Source organism: Anastrepha obliqua, chromosome 3 (assembly GCF_027943255.1).
Source record: "Anastrepha obliqua isolate idAnaObli1 chromosome 3, idAnaObli1_1.0, whole genome shotgun sequence".
Lineage (NCBI taxonomy): Eukaryota > Metazoa > Arthropoda > Insecta > Diptera > Tephritidae > Anastrepha > Anastrepha obliqua.
This window is the reverse complement of record NC_072894.1, coordinates 2,442,738-2,463,483: the sequence shown is the minus strand read 5'-3', so window position 1 is coordinate 2,463,483 and position 20,746 is coordinate 2,442,738. Positions and strand designations below refer to the sequence as shown.

Below are 20,746 nucleotides of genomic sequence, written 5' to 3'. Positions count from 1 at the left end.
ATCTCTACCTCATATTTTATAAAGAATTCCCGTCTAATTACTCTTAATGAAATTATTGATTTAAGAGTAATCTTTGAACCCCCTTTTCAGTTTCTTAGTCATTTGAATTTATTATCATATTTAAATTCACTACTTACTTCACTCGAACGATATAATCTGGAGTCTGCCGTCTTTAGACTCAGTAGACTTGAACACATTCAAAAGACATTTCTTCGTTTTGCACTCAAATCTTTCATTTTCACTGATCCGATTCCTTCACACAATACAAGGTGTGCATTACTAAATTGAAAATCGTTACAAAGTAGAAGAAGTGTACTTTCACTCTGCTTTGCTTTAGATATTAAAAAGGGGACAGTTGACTCGACTTTACTCTTAGAGCGCATTCATTTTCACATACTTCGAAAAAATCTTCGGAGTAATGATTTATTCTGCCTAGAGCGGATTAGAACTGTTGATGCCTCGAAAGTACCTTTGATTAAAACATTGAACGAGTTTAATCAGATATCAAGTTCTTTGGCTTAGGACTTATCGCTCTCGAAACATAATTTCATTTTATCAATAAATGAATGTTTTAAATAATTACGAATTAGGTACATATGTATAATTGTTACTGTTCGTTTTATGTAGTCTGTAAGAAACCTTGCATATCTCGAGTTACTAAATGAATAAAAGAATAAATATCAAACTTAAAGATATCAGTAGAAAATTATAAAAATTCCACGTAAAATTTGCGCTCAAAATTAACAAATATTTACCAAATTGGCATGACAGTCCCTTTTTTATTTAAGTATTACATAACCTGTAGGAAGTTTCCCACACCATCTGAATGTTGTGAGCGAAACTACGAGTATAACCCAAATAGTATAGAATTGAAACAGAGGAAGGCCAATTTTGGGCTATAGAAAAAGTTGCTTAGGTTGTGCCCATTACTGTACGTGTGCTTGTCTGTTGGTGTAAATATACATATGTATCTGTGTAAAAAACGGTCTCCCAAAGGCCAAAATGGCGCATTGAAATTTACTAAATGACGCATCAATTAAAAATTGGTCTTAATTAAATTATGAGTGGCTTTTGTGTCGGGAGTAATTGCCCCAGTTCTTATTCAACCGCATACATACATACACATTTACATGATTGTGTTTTCAGTATAATTGAATTACAGGGGTGACAGTAAGAAATGTATTTTAAACCAAGTACAGCAATTTATTAAAAACACAAACAATAAGATGCCACGAAGAAAATTGACAGTTTAAAAGCTGTACACAGCTATTTCAGAATTCAATTACGACGACACACAAGTATGCATACGATTTTCATCCACATAAATATTTATTTATTTCAAATTACCTTTCCGGTCAAGGTTGCATTGTGCAATTCATCAAGAGTGGGACGATAAGCGGCCTGTATGGACATAATATTTCGATAGTTATCCAATCTTGGTAACGCCTCGCGGGTGAAGTGTCTGCAAGAATTCATATATGTAAATGTGCCAGTATGCCAGTATGCATTTGCAAGCAGACTTACCGAAAACTTTTTCCATATTTGGTGTCATACTCATTTTCCAATAATTCGCGATCTTCCTTAGAGCCGCTGGAGTCGTCCGAATCCTCCTCATTTGGTGGAGCTACTTGAAATCGGGTTGTTTGTGATTGAAAGTCTTTGAACCGTGAAGGTTTGTCTTTATCACGAAAGCTGCTTTTGATGGATTGCCTGTTTAATTAAATTTAATAATAAAAAAAAAAGATTTTATCAGCAATTAAGTGGCTTCTATAGCTAAAAGTAGCATCAATAGTTATAAGGCAAATTTTGAACCGTAGCTGGAGTTTTTCTTATTTAACCAACAACATTTTATTCCTCTGTTGAAAGCGTTTTTAGGCACACAAGTGAACCTTTAAAGTCGCGATATTGCTTTACTCAATTCAAAGATCAATTTGTGAAATTTATAGAGCTAAGCGCTTTGAACTGTTTTTTGTTTTTTTTTTTTTTGTTTTTGGAATATTTCAAGTCATGCACCCGTATCGAAAATACAGCCACAATTGAAGCATTTAAATACAATAATGGTACACGTTAGTTTCGTTATTTGGCGAACTTCGACCTAGAATTTGTTCGTCTTTTTGGCAGCTACAAAAAAAAAAAAAATGCATGATTGGAGTTAGTGAACTTGACTCGAAGTGCGCTTACATCTTTCTTGTTAATAACGAAATAAGGCGGCAAATGTTGGAAAAATTACCGGATATTGAGTTCATCAGATGCAATGCTTGAGCCGGTGCAGTTTAGACTAATATTAAGCAAAGCCAGAACAAAGCTTCCAAACTGTATAAATTTATTTTGAAAAAAATTAGTCTGTTTGCGAAGTTCACAGAACACTTGGTCCATTTTATCTGCGATTTATACGATGGCTACATCATCGGTCTTAATTTCTATCGAAAGGAGCTGCCGTTCAGGTGAATGGCGAGCGCCATTCTACTTAATTTTTGTTTCCAAAAATTAATCAGCTAAACATCGGCGATATTTGGTTTCAACAAGATGGAGCAACTTGCCATACAGCGCACTTAAGAATCGATTTATGGCACTATTCAAGCCACCATTGACGCCATGCGTCAAAATTATCTACCGGATTATAATATACAAGAATCATTCCAACAATACTTCAGTTCTGTGTTGTGAAGCTCTTAAAAACACCCGATACATGGGATATTTCTTTACAGATGACTTATCGTCTGTCGATGACTGTAGTACGAATTTGGGCTATAGAAAAACCTTTAGAATTAAACCTTTAAATAAAATAAAATTTCTATAAAAAGACAAAAAATATAAATTAACTTTGCATTATGAATGCTAAAGACACAACTAGACGTAAGCATTCACCGATTAACTATTGAATCTATTTTTGAAAACACTTCAAATTTCATGGCTGTAGTAATTTTACTGCTGAATTCTTCTAACTATGTAGCTTCACTGTATTTCAATGCCTCCCGTTTTCTACAATTCACATAATAAAAGAAAATCATATCTGAATTATTCCACATTAAGGGCATGTCGTCTTCTTCGATACCAAAAGGATGTCTCCAAGCCACTTTCTTTCGGTTTCACCTGGCTGAAATTTTATTTAATCTTACCTTTGTGTTCGCTGCAGATTTTGTTTATTTAAGATTTCTGTAGCATCTTCATTGAATGTATCGTCTTCTAATGTTTCCCCGTCGTTGTTTACTAAACGACGATAGACCTCTTGTGGCACATTTACTTGTATGTTCTCATTCACTTTATGACTCACAGGATTCACTTGGAAGCGATTTACTGGACGTTCCGCTGAACTCATTTCGAAAGTAAAGGAATCAGACATATTTTTCTTAAAAGTAGGTTTTTACTCCCTGATCAAGTAGCGATTATATTCGATAGACGATTAAATATCTGAAAGGACAATAAATATATTTTATGTGAACAAATAATGTTAAGTTTTAATCGCAAAAGCTTTGAATTCACACAAACACTCAGCGTTTATATATTATGTATGTATATGTAACACATGGGCTGAAAAGTCCCAGTCCTATCAAAGAAAACACGTTTTTTTTTGCTCAAAATTGTTTTATTCATCAACGTAATTTCCATCAGGAATGAGGCAATCATTCCAGCACCGCTCTAACATTTCAATACCACTTTTGTAGAACGATTTACATTTTGCATCAAAGTAGGCCTCAGTTTCAGTTATAACCTCTTCATTCGAGCGAAATTTCTTACCGGCGAGCATTTTTTAGGTCTGCAAACAGCCAATAGTCGCTGAGAGCCAAATCTGGTGAATGCGTCGGATGTGGAAGCAATTCGAAGTTCAATTCATGTAGTTTTGCCATTGTTTTGATTGGCTTGTGACACGGTGAGTTGTCTTGAAAGTGAGCGAACGCGACACTCACTTTGAAGAGAGCTTTCTCATAGTCAAATGCTCATGCAATATAAAGTCAACACGTTCTTTAGATATCTTTATGATATCAGCTAACTCACGCAACTTCACTTTGCGATCATTCAAAACGATTTTGTGTATTTTTTGATGTTTTCTGCTGTTGCCGTCTTATTTGGATGTCCACTGCGTTGTGCATCATCGATGTCTCTACAACCATATTTGAAGTTAGTAAACCCTTGTTTTTTATTGTACATTTTTTACATGTACATTTTATCGTTGTTTCTGATGGAGCAGAGTCCCCATAACACTTTAGAAGCTATTGCTTCGCTTGAGCAGTCCCCATCAAGAAGCAGTGTAAAAGTAAAACACTAAATTCTTTTTGATCCATTGTTTTGAAAATAACAAAAGTAGCGTTACTCTTAGCACAATAACTCGCGAACTAATGAAACGTTTTAAGATTAGTACTAACTGAAAAAGGTGAATGTGTTAGGCCCGGGACTTTTCAGCCCATGTCTTATGTATGTATTTAGATGCATCTACACATGTATACGAGTATAATGAATGCAATTAGGTACATTTACCAGTACATACTTGTACAAATACATACGTATGTAGATAATTCGCTTCACATTTTCATGACTTTTGCAAGTACTGTCACGTATTAGCTGAAGCACAAAAAATTACAACAGTTTACCATGCTGAGGTTTCACCATAAAAATGTTCCATTGTAAAACAAATATAACGAAGTAAAGATTTTTAACACTAGAACTACCGACTGGTCAAAATGACCGGTTGCATCAATTGCTCGCACGATTTTCTCTTTAAATTTCATGTAATATAATATTTTATGATAATATTACGACTTTTTCTAATTTCATGTATTTATAATATTTTAGATTTTTTTGACTTCCCACTTTTATGATCATCATTTTATATGTATGAAATACCTATAAATACAATAGTATACCGACCGGTCAAAATTACTTCAAGTCGCCACTACGGCAACGACGAATCAAAATTTCCGGAAAATATTATTACGGGGTTTTCCAATGCATTCTCCGATGCATTTTTATTATATTTTATCTTTGGTAATTGTTGTACATTGAAAACGCAAACAGAAAATAGTTAACCGCTTCGATAAACAAAACGGAGTTTACGATTGGAAAATAATAAATTTGCTTTGATATCAAATGTGTGGAATTCATTCTTTGAAAATAGTCAAAATTACTACGCACTGGAACAAATATCACGATCGATAAACAATTATTTTCTCCCAAGCGAAATGCCGATTCACGCTGTACGTGCCAAACAAACCCGATAAGTTTGAAATAAAATGTTGGTTGGCATCTGATCTACAAAGCAAAGGACGAAACAAGAAGTCCTCAATTTCAGTGAGTGAGTTTGTTTTCCTGAAATTACCTTAATAACCAGAAAATAACCGACATCAAAATTATTAGAAAATCGGACTACTTTAGTTGGAACAAATAATGGAAATATGTAAAAGAAAACTCCCGACGCTGATTAAGCAAAGAAAAAAGATAATTTATCTCGCTTTGGGTTCGTAAATTCATAAAACCGATAACAGTTCTTTGACGGTATGTAAAAGTAAGCCATTTAATGAAGTACTTCTATTGAATACAAAACATAATTCAGTCCAAATTGAATAAGACAGAAAAAAATACCAAAAAGCCATTATACCTTCTACTCAATAAAACGGTCCGCGGATGACATATGGGAAAAAAATTTTTTTTTTGTTTGGTAGGACTGTTATAAGCTTACATGGCAAATTTCAGCGTCATATGTCACATAGTTTGTTTTCTGTGCTACTGTAAACAAGTCAAGCTCGAGTGTGTTCTTGGAATTTAACGATGGAAATTCAAGTTGAACAAAGAATTTGTTTGAAATTTTGTTATTCCAACAAAATTTCGGCTTCAGACGCCTTAAAAATGTTGCAGACAACCTATGGGGACTCTGCTCTATCGCGTACACGTGTTTTCCAGTGGTACAAATCGTTCAAAGAGGGCCGTACATAAACCCAAAAAACCACGCCAAAGTCGCTCAAAAATTAAGGTTTTTTTTCGATTACGAAGGTGTGGTGCACCCGGAGTTACTTCCGCAAGGCCGATCGGTTAACGCTGAATATTATTTAGACGTTTTAAAGCGTTTGCGCGAGAACATTCGTCTTAAAAGGAAGGAATTGTGGGACAACAAGTCATGGTTCTTGCATCACGATAATGCACCAGCTCACACATCACGTCTTGTTCGCGATTATTTGAACAAAAATAATGTTAATATCGTTCCGCAAGCACCGTATTCGCCTGATATGGCTTCATGTGACTCTTTCCTGTTTCCCAAGCTCAAGTTGCCGCTCCGTGGAAAACATTTTGAGACAATTGAAGTCATAAAAGAGAATTCGAAGAACACACTCGAGCTTGACTTGTTTACAGTAGCACAGAAAACAAACTATGTGACATATGACGCTGAAATTTGCCATGTAAGCTTATAACAGTCCTACCAAAAAACAAAAAGTTTATTTTTCCCATATGTCATCCGCGGACCGTTTTATTGATAACGTCTCGTTCATATTTGAGTAGAAGGTATTTCTTAATAAGACAGATCTAATGACCAGAAGATATAGTGTGAACTCAAAAAAACTTGGATAACATCTGAAACATTCCTGAAAGCTCTAATATAAGAAAAACTTGTCAAATAATTAAGTTTCTGTAATCAAAATAAAATTACGAATATACATATGTGTTGGTAGTAAAAAAACATGTATGTATGTATTAAATGTAAATGGGGGTTACAAATAATAACCAATCCTAAATAAAAAACAGTAGCCGAATGGGAATTCAGAGAAAACGTAGGTTAGAATGAAAGACCAAAATGAAGAAAAAGTTTTTCTAATAGCGGTCGCCTCTCGGCAAGCAATGGTAAACCTCCGAATGTATTTCTGCCATCAAAAAGCTCCTCATAAAAAATATCTGCCATTCGGAGTCGGCTTGAAACTGTAGATTCCTCAATTTGAGGAACAACATCAAGACGCACGCCACAAATAGGAGGAGGAGCTCGGCCAAAAACCCAAAAGGGGTATATATATAATATATAAGGGGCATTCTTTCTGAACGTGAGACCCCCTGCCCCCAGAATAGATTTTGACGAAAAGAAGTCTATGAGGGCTTAAAATGTAGGTAATTATGTTTACTTTCGAAAGCAAAGTGGCACTTCTTGAAATTCAAAATGGCGGTTCCAATATGGCGGATTCAATATGGCGCAATTTTGCAGTTCGTGCATCAGATTTATGCTATTTCGTGTTTTCTTTATTTATTTTTAAGTAAAATTGTTGCATTGGATTTAATTTTACATATTTCCAAGTTAATTATTTATTTTTATTGGTCACTGATTATTCATCACATTTTTTATCATCAGTTCATAGCATAAATCTGATGCACGAACTGCAAAATTGCGCCATATTGGATCCGCCATTTTGAATTTCAAGAAGTGCCACTTTGCTTTCGAAAGTAAACATAATTACCTACATTTTAAGCCCTCATAGACTTCTTTTCGTCAAAATCTATTCTGGGGGCAGGGGGTCTCACGTTCAGAAAGAATGCCCCATAAATATTAGGAGGTTGAATTAGTTTTAAAGGTGACACACAGATGGCGCTATTTATCACTTTATCGCGTTGGCAATACTGAATATATATTCATGACAAAGCCTCATCCCTAGGCTTTGTTTATCAGTATCTGTCATTTCGCTGAAGTATAAACAACGCAGTGTTTTCGTGCTCCGAGTATGTCAACTTTCGTGCCGTCGAAACGCAATTTGCGTGAAGCTTTGCTTTTCTGCTTCAATTTGAAAAAAAAAATACAGCCCAAGCCCGTGAATTGCTGCAGGAGGCCTACCCAGACCATACTCCGTCGATTTCAACATGTGAGTACTGGTTTCGACGATTCAAAAGTGGTGATTTTCACACCGAAGACAAGGAGCGTCTTGGCCAGCCCAAAAAGTTCGAGGACGCGGAGTTGGGGGAATTGGTAAACGAGGACTCGTGCCAAACCCAAGAAGAGCTTGCTGAATCATTGGGCGTTGATAAATCAACCGTTTGCAAGCGTCTAAAAGCGATGCGAATGATCCAAAAGCAAGGACATTGGGTCCCGTACGAGTTGAAGCTGCGCGACGTCGAACGGCGATTTTTTACGTGCGAATTGCTGATCGAGCGACAAAATCGGAAGGGTTTTTTGCATCGGGTGGTGACTGGCGACGAAAAATGGATCCACTACGATAACCCAAAACGCAAAAAATCATGGGGTTTGCCCGGTCACGCATCAACGTCGACGGCCAAGCAGAATATTCACGGCAAGAAAATCATGCTCTGCATTTGGTGGGATCAGGTCGGCGTCGTATATTTTGAGCTGCTCCAACCGGGCGAAACAATCACGGGGGATCGTTACCGACTGCAATTGATGCGTTTAAGTCGGGCATTGAAAGAAAAACGGCCGGAAACGGTAAAAAGGAACGACAAGGTTATTTTGCAACATGACAACGCTCGGCCGCATGTTGCTCAACCTGTCAAAAAATACCTTGGAACGCTTGGCTGGGAAGTGTTACCCCACCCGCTGTATAGTCCAGACATAGCTCCCTCCGATTATCATTTGTTCCGGCATATGAGTCTCGATTTGGCGGACCAGCGGTTCTCCTCGTACGAGGCTACCAAAATATGGGTTGAGTCATGGATAGCCAAGCAGCGGCCAGAATTTCGGCATCCGGAAATTGCCCGAAAGATGGGCGAAAGTTGTAGCTAGCGATGGCCAATACTTCGAATAAAATATTTTGTACCGTTTTTTCACAATAAAGCCCCAAATCTTCGAAAAAAACCTTTAAAACTAATTCAACCTCCCAATATATAAATAAAAAACAAATAATATTACTACTTACGCCTGCAATATTATAATAAAATATATTTTATTTTAATTAAAACTTTACTATCAATTTTTATATTTTACCAACTAAATATCGCACCGGTTTGTTAGAAAAAATATAACAACTGGTGGTAGTTCTAGTGTTAAATTCATTAAACACTCGGCATTTTGAAATTCGGTGCATATTTTTTACCAATTGGTATTAACTTCACTGGTGTTGTCTTCACTATTCGCAGCAACTGTGAAAGCTCACAAAACTCCACATCCATGCTCTTGAAGTTGCCTATTCAATAATGAATATGTTTTAGAGGAATATATTCACATGTCCCCAAAAACATGTAAAGTATACCCACTTTCTCTTTATTTTCTCTAAATCGATTTATCCAAAATATATATTCGTATTCGTTAGACGAAACATGTTCGACTAAAAGCTCGTGAGAGGAAAGTAACGTAGGATCTTCGCAGCGCAGAACCTTTGTAAGAGTGCAAAAAAGTTAGCTGTGTAATTTTCAACATCGCACAAACGGTCAAGGCATTTTTTATAAAAGAAAATTTGGCGAATTCTTGTTGAAAAAACCATAAAATAATTAATAATGAATTAAATAATGTATGGCAAAAAGTTGTCATTCATATGCACATTATGGCAATCAATGGAATGAAATTAACTCCAACGGCAGCTCTTGAGACTATCATCAACCTAACACCGATTGACTATATGGTTCCAGTTACGAGTTTTGGAAAGCCGGAGGCTATAAAAGTGGTCAAATCATACTGTATATTATTCAAAAATGTCCCTGAATGCAAGGTTACAATTAAAAAACAGATGGCTTAGCTTAACCAATTGCAAAGTTGCTAGGATCATACGTAAACACGCATCATCAGCAAGGTATACTGAATCGGTTATATCGATCGATAGAAGGAGCTGTAGAACTTTAGTTGGTGTACTAACAGGGCACTCACTATAAGTAGTTGCAGCGCATGCTTACAAGGTAAATCTAACTCTTAACGAGACTTGAGGAAATAAGCTGGGTACAAGGGAAACCCTGAAACATCTCCTATACTGCTATCTGACTCTCTATGCCATCTAGGTGCTCTCAATTTTGAAAAACTAGAATGAATCCCTGAACTGGAGCTTGAGCCGCTCCCAATATTCGCAAACAGAACGCGGACTCAGGCAAATAGGACTCCGATCTGGTATTGCTATGGACCAAAATGGTCATTGCGTGTCTTCGGCCAGCCAGTATAACTTAACCAAACCTAACCTAACATTATAACAATGGCGTCTCGAAGAAAATAATTTTCTTGTTACCATAACGACGTGATATTATATTTAAATAATAAATGATTGCCAAACATCTATTGAATTTTAGTAAACGGTTATGCCACGATTCAAGAAGTTTCAATAAAATATCCAATTTGGTTTATGATAAAATAAATTAGTTAAAACTTCAACATTAAAGTTTCGAAAATACAACCAGAAATGGAAACTGATGTTAGAAAGCCTCTAAATGCTTAAACTATAAAATTTGTCAAGCTCGAATTAGTGCCAGTTGCCACAAAGGCTACGGAACTACAATACAATTTTCAAAGTTTTTCAAAGACAGGAAGATGTGCTTATATACAGGTATACACTTAAGGACATAAGCGCGAAATTATAGTTGCATAAACCAAATTTTACAGAAGAGCGTTTTTTCTGCTTCTCTGTGGCTTAGCTTACAATATCTAAACCAAATAATTAACTAATATAACTGAATTAAGGAAAACCCAATTTGTTGGCACCTCCGATAATTTTGCTCACCACGTTTTACAGTTGTGCTAAATAGCACAAAATGGAACTTAAAAACAATTTAAATTGCAAATAAATTTAAACACAAAATTATTTGTGATCGTAAGTCTTGCGGAAATTATGTGAAAAACTAAGGACTAACTGTGAAAGCATAAAATAATATTAAAGATACGTAATGCGTAACGGGGCATTGTTTTCAATTTAAAAAGTAAATAAATGTAAAATATACAGTTTGCCTAATGGAAGCGTGATCTGCAAAATTTAAGCTTAGAGTTCCGTTATTAAAAAAAAAAAATGATACTAAATAGGTGTATCCGTTTTGCCACCTACGTTGCGTAATTTATTACTTTTCGTTTATTCAAATGCAATTCATTAAATATCTCGAAACAAGGACACAGCTCATCTCATACGCTCTTCAGAAGCTAACAGCAACTATGTCCCGTGCGCTATACCTATTTATTATTTTTCATACATTTTTTCTTGTGTATGTACATATATTACAACAAAAAAATATCCATAGTCAAGCCTTTCTTGACTTTTTGCAATTGAAATTATGGAAGTTTTGATTTTCAATTTCCCGGTTTATGACTTTTGAAGTTTTTCCTTTCCCAAGCCATTCTTGTATTATGGCAAACAAAATCAAAACTCATCCAATTCGGTCAGTGCGTTCTTAATTTTTTTTATGTGTTTAAAACATTTACCACATCATTAAATATATCATCATCACTTTCTTCTTCGCTTTCCTCACAATCAGCACATTAATTTCTAAGTTGATTTTCAGGACATACCTACATAGTTGATAGTTGGTTCAGTGGGAAGCAAGCTGGTTAGACGATATTAGAAATCTATTTATGGCATCTTTATTTACTTATATTATATATTGTATAACCGACAATACTTTCGTTGCGTTCGCTTATTGTTTCATATTGGCTAGTGCTCAATTTGACACCAACTATCAGAGCCAAGGCCTATTCCGGCGACATTTTGGTATGAAGAAATTTACGAGATTTCTTTATTTAAGTGGCTCCCTTTGGGGACCCGCTAAGTGAGTGCACGATGGCACATAAAAAGTCACTGGAAGCGCTTGATAGGGCATTACGAGATTTACGTAGTAAAAATGAAATGTTTGGTCGTGCCTTAGTGCTGCTGGCAGGTGATTTTAGACAAACACTGCCTGTTATTCCTCGAGCAACTGTAGCAGATGAATTGGCTGCATATTTGAAATCATCATATTTGTGGAGACATGTTCAAACACTCAAACTAACTACAAATGTACGTGTTCCAATGCAAAATGATCCATCAGTTGCTGAATTTTTTATTGGATATTGGAAATGGCAAAGTTCCTGTCGATAATTTAACTGGCTTAATAACTTTACAACCAAACTTTTGTCAAATAAGTCAAACGAAAGTCAGTTAATTTAAAGTATTTTCCCAAATTTGCCTAAAAATTACAAAAATTATGATTAGCTTAGTGAACGAGCCATCATGGCTGGCAAAAATAAAGATGTGAATAAAATGAATGCGGCTATTTTGGCTAACATACCAAGTCCAGAACAAACATATCGATCCGTTGACACTGTTACAAATCAAGATGATATTGTAAATTATCCCACTGAATTTTTGAATTCCTTTGATTTACCTAGATTACCGCCACACATGCTAAACTTGAAAATAGGAGCACCGATTATTATGTTGAGAAACATAAATCAACCACGACTATGTAATGGCACTCGATTAACAGTTAAGAGATTGATGAATAACGTCATTGAAGCAACAATTTTGAATGGAAAATACTCTAGTGAAGACGTTTTAATACCGCGAATACCAATGATACCATCCGATATGCCGTTTGAATTCAAACGCCTTCAATTTCCTGTTCCTTGCATTCGCGATTACTATTAATAAGTCACAAGGCCAAACTTTATTAATTTGTGGTATTGATTTAGAATACCCATATTTTTCTCATGGCCAACTTTATGTTTCATGCTCAAGAGTTGGTAAGCCATCGGTATTGTTCATTTATTCAATAACGCATGGAAAAACGAAGAATATTGTATACCAAAGCATTATTCATGCGCGAGAATTTTTATAAAATACACACAGTATTTTTCGGCTTTATTTAATTAACTAATCTAGGTTTTTTTAAAGACGACCAGCGGAACGGGCGGGTTTTCGCTAGTTGTTTATAAAAATTAGCAGCAAAAGTATAGATGGGACACTAAATTACTTGCGTATGTGTGTGTGCAAACTATGAATACTTAGCAAACTCACTTAGGAACTTACATACACACATGCACCGATGAATAATGGAAAAAGGTATGTATGTATGTTTATTGTTAATGCTTGCCATTCATTTATGTTTATTGGAAAGATTATACGGGCACAGAAATCTATTGTAAGTATGTGACTATTTTTTCTAATATTTAAATCGAACTCAATACAAAAGTTTACAAAAATCTGAAATTCCAAGTTCATTCCCTTCATATATATATATAATTGGCACTTATATCCTTTTTGGGTGTCTGGCCGAATAGGAGGAAGACTATTTGTGGCGTGCGTCTTGACGTTGTTTCAGAAATGGAGGGACCTACAGCTTTAAGCCGACTACGAATGGCAGATGGTTTTTATGAGAAGCTTCTTCATGGCAGAAATACACTCGAGGGGCGACCGCGAAAAAACTTTTTCTTCATTTTGGTGTTTTACGGAGATTCGAACCTACGTTCTCTCCGAATTCCGAATGGTAGTCACACACCAACCATTCGGCTACGGCGACCGCATCTATGACGAAAAAAATTTCTATAAGAATATTTCAAGTGTAAAAAAAAATTTTTTTTTATTATAAATGAGCTTAAATATGTACATATTGACACCAGTATTGCACGTTCAATGAACATGTATGCACTCGTATTGTATAAAAAAAAAATGTAGAAAAAATTGGCGGGAGTGTTGAGACAGCTAGCCACATTGTTTTCGATCGCACTCACGCTTCAGGAATTGTATAGAAACTATAAAAGCGGTTTGAATCGTGTTTTCAAAAACACTCTCGACGGAAAATATCGTAGCACTTGAAATATGTGCATACATGCATACATACCTACATATGTATGTATGTAAATATAGAGCCGTTTGGTTGTAAACGAATTTACTTATTCTCCATATATTTATTTTCCCGTATCTCCCAGCGAATGGAAATTTTCACAGCTATTCATCTTACCATAAATGGTTTAATTGTTCCAAAAAATAAATGGCGCGTAATTTCAAAATAATTCCTTTAGGAGTTAGATGTTCGAATTAAATTATTATATTATCGACAACTCTGCGCGATAATCAAATGCCAACTGGCAAATGAAGTCAGACAGGCAGTGCGACTAATTTATTAAATGATTAAAAGTCCTTCCACTGTCAGTTTGTGCCCGTGCACGTTCTTTAAAATATTAAGGGATTCAGCTGACTTTTTGTTGCTTTAGTACGTTTTTGCCAACTAAATCAGCATTATTTTGCGGTAACTGCTTTACAAATCCATGCAGATAAACCTATAGAAGCACATGCAACTGTAAATATATTTGCGCCACTTAAATATTGCTAACTGACTAGTTCCGCCTATTATGGCTGTACTGGTATTTACGTATGTCGATATGCAGATATGTATCTAGATAGCTGCCTCTATGTACCTCGATAAATATATAGTACAAGTAAATGTGGACTTAGAGACTGCGCGACTCTACATATGCGACAAGAGACGTGTGTCATCCCACCGTGCGCAGAAATTTAATGTCACGCGGTCTTTGCCGGCTTTAAAGTATTCCGTCATCATTCATCATACCAATCATTCTCCAAAGAACCATAGTGACCATAGTGACCATAGTGACAACATTAACCTACTTTAATTCTAATCTTTGATCAATCGATGAGCGCTTGTGACATGCAGTGCACGATGGCATGAATCGGGACTATTCATTCAGTGCAGGCGTCACTCACGTGTAATAGGCACCCAATAAAGGATATACATACATACTTTGTGTCTACGTCCATTTGTATATAAGTATGTTTGTAGACAATTTTTGCAAATAAAACAAATTGAGTACGATAATTGTTAAGCAAAATACTCGGGTATAAAATTCGATACTCCTCATCAAATGACTTTGCCTCTTGCATTCATGAATATTCTTTACAAATACAAAATTTATATTTTGCGTAGCAACAGTTAAACGAAATGGTGCATAATCATAGTCACGCTTTAAAACTAGGTTATTAAACTGGCACTAAATTTGCAGAACTGGGTTTATTTTCTCTACCGCCATAGTCAATTTAGTACTATGTTTTAGTAAGAACCAGGTTTGACACAAATCTATTATATTCTAATGTCAGCTTGCAAATGAATTACTTTCAAATATTTTTTTCCCCCTATTAGCTTTGAAAATTAAGAACAGCAGAAGAGAGAAAAGTAAGCAAATTAAGATTGCAAAAATAAATAAATAATTGGCGCACATACTTCTGCTAGGTTTTTGGCCAAGCTCCTTCTCCTATTTGTGGTGTGCGTCTCGACGGGGCTACAGTTTTAAGCCGACTCCGAATGGCAGATATTTTTTATGAGGAGCTTTTCCATGACAGAAATACATTCGAAGAGTTGACATCACCTAACCAGTGGCGACCGCTATGAGAAAAAAATGTTTCTTTATTTTAGTGCTTCACGGAGATTCGAACCTACGTACTCCGCGTGATAGTCACACATAAACTATTCTGCTACGACGACCGCCAAATTAAGATTAAGGTTACGTATTTAGTCTTTCTGCGCCGTTTAGATCATTAAGAATTATTAAAATATGTCTTTATCATGCCCTAAATACTATGATTTCGCATTTATGTGTGTAAAGATAAATTGTTCCCCCTTTCAAATGGAAATTAGTTGAAAACTTACGCATACTACCATTAAGCAACCGGAGCATTTTGAATCAACTGTTGTTCATAATCCAAGGCGCATTTAATAAAGGTAGTGGCAGTAGACCAACAACAGCGAAGTATTGGCAAAGTAGAAAACAAAAGATGAATTCTTTACTTAGGTGACCATAATAACCCGTTACCGAGTTACACCGTTACACTAGCTCTCTCCAGGCGCCTCTGCTCCGCGCGCGCCTTCTCCAATTCTGTACACCAAGCGAGCATAGAGTTTCCTCCACGTGGAGCAATGTCCTTCCTCTGCGTCGGCTCCCTTGGACTTCGCCCTCGAACACCTTCTTTGCTGGAGCTTCTTCATCCATACGCACGACATGCCCTAGCCAATGCAGGCGTTGGATGGCGATGCGTTGAACTACGCCAATGTCGGCGTAGAGCTCATAGAACGGTAGTCTTCGCCAACGCGCACAGGACCGAAAATCTTACGAAGAACTTTTCTCTCGAACACCCCAAGAGCGGCTGCATCGCTTTGTGACACTACCCATGCCTCTGCGCCGTAAAGCAACACGCGTATGATGAGCGTCTTGTAAAGTGTCAGTTTGGTCATGCGAGAGAGGGCTCGACTACTCAATTGCTTACTTAGCCCATAATAACATCTATTAGCAAGAGTGATTCTCCGTTTGATCTCCAGGCTGATATCGTTGTTGCTGTTAACGGCGGTGCCAAGATAAATAAATTCTGGCCCAACTTCGAAGGTATAGTTATCCGCAATGACGTGCGTTCCAACACGCCGTGTGTTCCGCGTTGTAGACAGCATATACTTTGTTTTACCCTCGTTGACCGCCAGACCCTCTCGTAATGATTCCTTTTCGATAGCAGAAAACGCAGCGGTGACATCTCGCTTACAGCGGCCGATAATATCAATGTAATCGGCGTACGCAAGCAGCTGGACACATTTGTAGAAGATAGTGCCATTACGATGAACATCTGCTTTTCGGAGCACCCCTTCCGTCACCAAGTTGAAGAGGCTCCATGACAGTGGATCGCCTTGTCTGAAACCTAGGTTATTTCCTACCTTGACGGAGCTGGTTGTGTTGCTCAACGTCATTCTGCAAAGCCGTATGAGCTTCGCTGGTATACCGAACTCAGACAAAGGTGAATTCGCCTTGTTTTATTCTCAGCTGACAGCCACATAGACACGGCGAAAGAAAAAACACAAATCAGCGATTTGCCGATACCCCCTTTAATTGATTCGCCTTGATGTTCTTCCACAAATAAAGAGACCTACAGTTTTAAACCGACTTCGAACGGCAGATATTTTTTATGAGGAACTTTTCAATGGCACAGGTTTGCCTTTGCCTGCCGAGGGTATACCGAAAGTGAAAACGTTGACGACTTCTTCAGACGAGGCCCAAAAAAATACTTCTCGAACGCAAGATCAGAAGATCTGAAGAAGTTTTTAGAAAAAGTCGCGTTATTGTATCCAAATACCAAATTTGGGGACTTTTATGTGCAGAAAAAATTAAATTCCGGAGCACATTGAAAAAAGGCTTGCATAGGCTAAGGCAAATTCAGAACGGAATAGGGCAAACGTAATATGGAGGAATCTTCCTTTTGTGCTTGTAGTTGAATACGTCGGTCCGGCTACACGGCTACACTGCTGATAATCAACAGCTTCAACGAACAGGCTTCTCCGAAAAAAGATTTGGCAATTTATTTGTGTTTACCGCCAATTTGAGAACAGTTTTAATGAAATTAATACAGAAATTAATACCAATTATGACTTGAAGATGTGCAGTCATTATAGCTAATGGCTTAGGCTATACATTTTATTGAATATATTGCGTGTAATAATAATTATCAGCTCCTAAAATGAGTTTGGCAGAATCGTATTGGTCAAATAGGTGCTAAGTTATGCTGATCACGCTGCCATTGGACAAATTTATATGTATGTAATTGGCGATTACACTCTTTTTGGGTGCTGAGATTAGCTTGTTCTCCTATATGTGGTTTTCCTCCGAACTGCAGATGGTTTTTATGAGGAGCTTTTTCGTTTGCAATTGTCTGCCGTGGACCGACCGCTATCAGGACCGCATCATTTGGTGCCGGAGATTCGAACCTGGGCTGAATGCTCCAACCAACCTGGGCTGAATGCTCCAACCCACACACCAACCCATTCGGCCGTATGCAGTTTTATTGTCAATTAAATTTTGATTTTTGATAGGTTTTTTGTTTTGGTGGAATAAAAAAGCATTTTCATCTAACTCAAATGTGTTAGGGTGTCATTGCAATCCTACATCGATTATTATATCAAAATCTCTTTTAATATCTTCAAAACGAAATATTTTTATTAAATTAGTAAGATATTGCGGACACAGATTTTCCCACTTATATATATAATTGGCGCGTACACCCTTTTTGGGTGTTTGGCCGAGCTCCTCCTCGTATTTGTGGTGTGCGTCTTGATGTTGTTCCACAAATGGAGGGACCTACAGTTTCAAGCCGACTCCGAACGACAGACATTTTTATGAGGAGCTTTTTCATGGCAGAAATACACTCGGAGGTTTGCCATTGCCTGCCGAGGGCCGACCGCTATTAGAAAAATGTTTTTCTTAATTTTGGTGTTTCACCGAGATTTGAACCAACGTTCTCTATGTGAATTCCGAATGGTAGTCACGCACCAACCCATTCGGCTGCGGCGGCCCACTTAGGCAAGATTTTTTCATAATAAATTAATTTTTGTTTATTTATTTTACAACTTTACACAAACAATCCCAAATCTGTTTATTTGAATATTTTTTTTTATGTTTTTGATACTACATTTTTACCTCCTATTAGTACTCTTTCGTTTCTGACGTCAGAGCAAGTCTCAGAGCGTCATCTGCTTTTCCATCATTCTTGCATTTAGTACGAACCTAGGGTTTTCAATGCTTGTTGGAGTTAATGGGATGAGTCTAGGTTTTCTTGCTCTCTACATGAGAGTACCGGAAAATTATATCAGTTTGGCCAGATCGTAACTAGTTATGACACTAGTTATAGCGTCATCATCGTTTATTGCAGACACCGTCAAATGATGGGTGAATGTTACGCTTCGTAAACACTTTACAGCGTTAGGTGGCCGTAGAAAAAGAACCAACCTAAGTAGGTACTCTACTCCATTTGAATATAGGTTCTGATGAAAAATGCAAACAAAATGCTTTGTGCTCATAAGTAATCGGTATAGGGTATTGAAAAGTTGGACAATGAATATTTACATAAGGTACGATGAACCAAAATCAGCCAAATAAAAATGCGGCACAATAAACTTGACTATTATTATAAGTATTTGTGTAAGTACGTGCGTATGCATGTAAGTATAAACTTACTGAAGATCAAGGTAACATTGGGGTATACTTAAAAAATTTGTTCATTACTATTATTGAGCAACAAAATATTCATACGCACATACATATGTATATATGTACATTTATGTATACGTATTCATGTAAGAAATCTGATGTAAGCCCACAAAAAGAGTCTTGCTGCTTTCAGTAGTTCGGCAGCGTACGAAAGTTTGCTGATAAATATTTATCTGATAAAATATAATTAAAAGTATGAAGCGGTATTTGAAAGGTAACGTCTTAAATGTATAAACGAATGTACATACATATAAACATATGCTTATATATATGTATATGTATGTATGTTTGCATATTTTCATAGTATCAATGGAAACGCAGAATGTAAAGACAATCAGGTTTTGCGGTGCGGAACTTGGGGTGCTTTACAAGCTCAACCACCTCCCCTCTTTCGGCACGAGGCAACGAAAAACTAGCTACAGTTACGAAGTCTATTGAAATTCTACTTAAATTACACTGAGAGTTTAATAAAATTGAATGGATATTAGATATTAATGCTTTTGCTTATTTTATAATAGTTCGAAAAAAGTTAGAGAAATTTTCGCCTTTGTTCTCGAAATTATTATAGTTATTTTTTATTTCCAAATTTTAAATGAAAACACTTCATGCATACTAATATTTGTGAATTGAAAAATAATTAGTCAGTAAATTACGAGTGATACTTGATTTTGTGGTACTCATTACGAAACAGATCTGTGTATCAAAGTGCTTACGATTACTAAACTCACAAGCAAACAATTTGTATCTTAAAGTGGAGTAGGTGCCGAGTTCTTTAATGTAAAATTAGATGCAATACAAGCAAGGAAAGACTGACGTTAAAGAATTGTAATTACAAACGGCAACCAGCAACCAACAACTACGCCACTTGACGCTAACTCGGACTCGGACTAAGCGTATGATTCACCTAGGTTAATGGAATAACTTTTCTCACTTCTTGCGACTGTGACGAAACACAAAATGTAATACCGCGTCTAAAAGGAGTAGTAAAAACACTACATAAGTTTGAAGGGGGAGCTAGAAAAACGCCTTAATCAATTACACTATACAAAACTCGGCTGAGTATTAGACCAAACCAATTTTTTTAAGAAATTGGATTGGATTTCTCCGATTTTCGAAGTTAGCCTCCAAAATCGAGATATGGACATTCGAAGTTCTTTCGAAATTGTGGCTTTGGTAAAAATTATTTAAAATTAAAATCGAGTATCTGTGCATAAAACACCAAATGATAGCCGACGCCCCTCCGCAGGCAATAACAAACCTCCGAGTATATTTCTGCTATCAAAAAGGTCATCATAAAAAACTACCTTTCGTTTGGCTTAAAACTGTAAGTCTTTTGTAGGTTTATTTGTGGAACAACATCAAAACGCACGTCAGACACTTTATCAGAAATAGGAGGGGCAGCTCGGCCAAACACCAAAAAAGAGTGTAATCGCAAATTACTATATTTATATATATATTTACAATTTATTTTACATATGCACTGTATATAAATAACTAAAACAGTAAAAATATGATCGTGATCCGCATATTCTACCTATTTAAATAGTATACAACATTTTTTGCGCAAAATTATACTGCAGTTGCTACAATATTAGGGGTCAATGATCAGATCTTCGAAAAAGTTATATTATTAAAGTAAAGGAAATTGTCTATTTTATATGAATAAAGTTTTCAATAGTGTGACTAACTCGTTATTTCTTTTTTGTTGCGTCTATTTTTTATAAAACATAGGTATTTTTTTTTCATTTCACAAGTTTTTTTCTCAAAATTTGTATATGCAAACTGTGTAATTAGCCGAATGGGTTGGTGCGTGATTACCACTCGGAATTCACAGAGCGAACGTTGGTTCGA

The 20,746-nt window shown here is 36.3% G+C and overlaps 1 protein-coding gene across 5 annotated transcripts in view; it reads right to left on the bottom strand.

Moving 5' to 3' along the window:
- LOC129241774 (bumetanide-sensitive sodium-(potassium)-chloride cotransporter) overlaps positions 1–20,746 on the bottom strand; it is a 39,791-nt gene that overhangs the window by 12,665 nt on the left and 6,380 nt on the right. For all 5 annotated transcript variants that reach the window (XM_054878280.1, XM_054878278.1, XM_054878276.1 and 2 more), the window contains exons 2-4: positions 3,120–3,411; positions 1,525–1,710; positions 1,348–1,462 (exon numbers count right to left, since the gene is read on the bottom strand). In XM_054878280.1, the coding sequence (XP_054734255.1) occupies positions 1,348–1,462; positions 1,525–1,710; positions 3,120–3,343 (525 nt within the window). In that variant the 5' untranslated portion in view covers positions 3,344–3,411. The remainder of the gene's footprint in view (positions 1–1,347; positions 1,463–1,524; positions 1,711–3,119; positions 3,412–20,746) is intronic.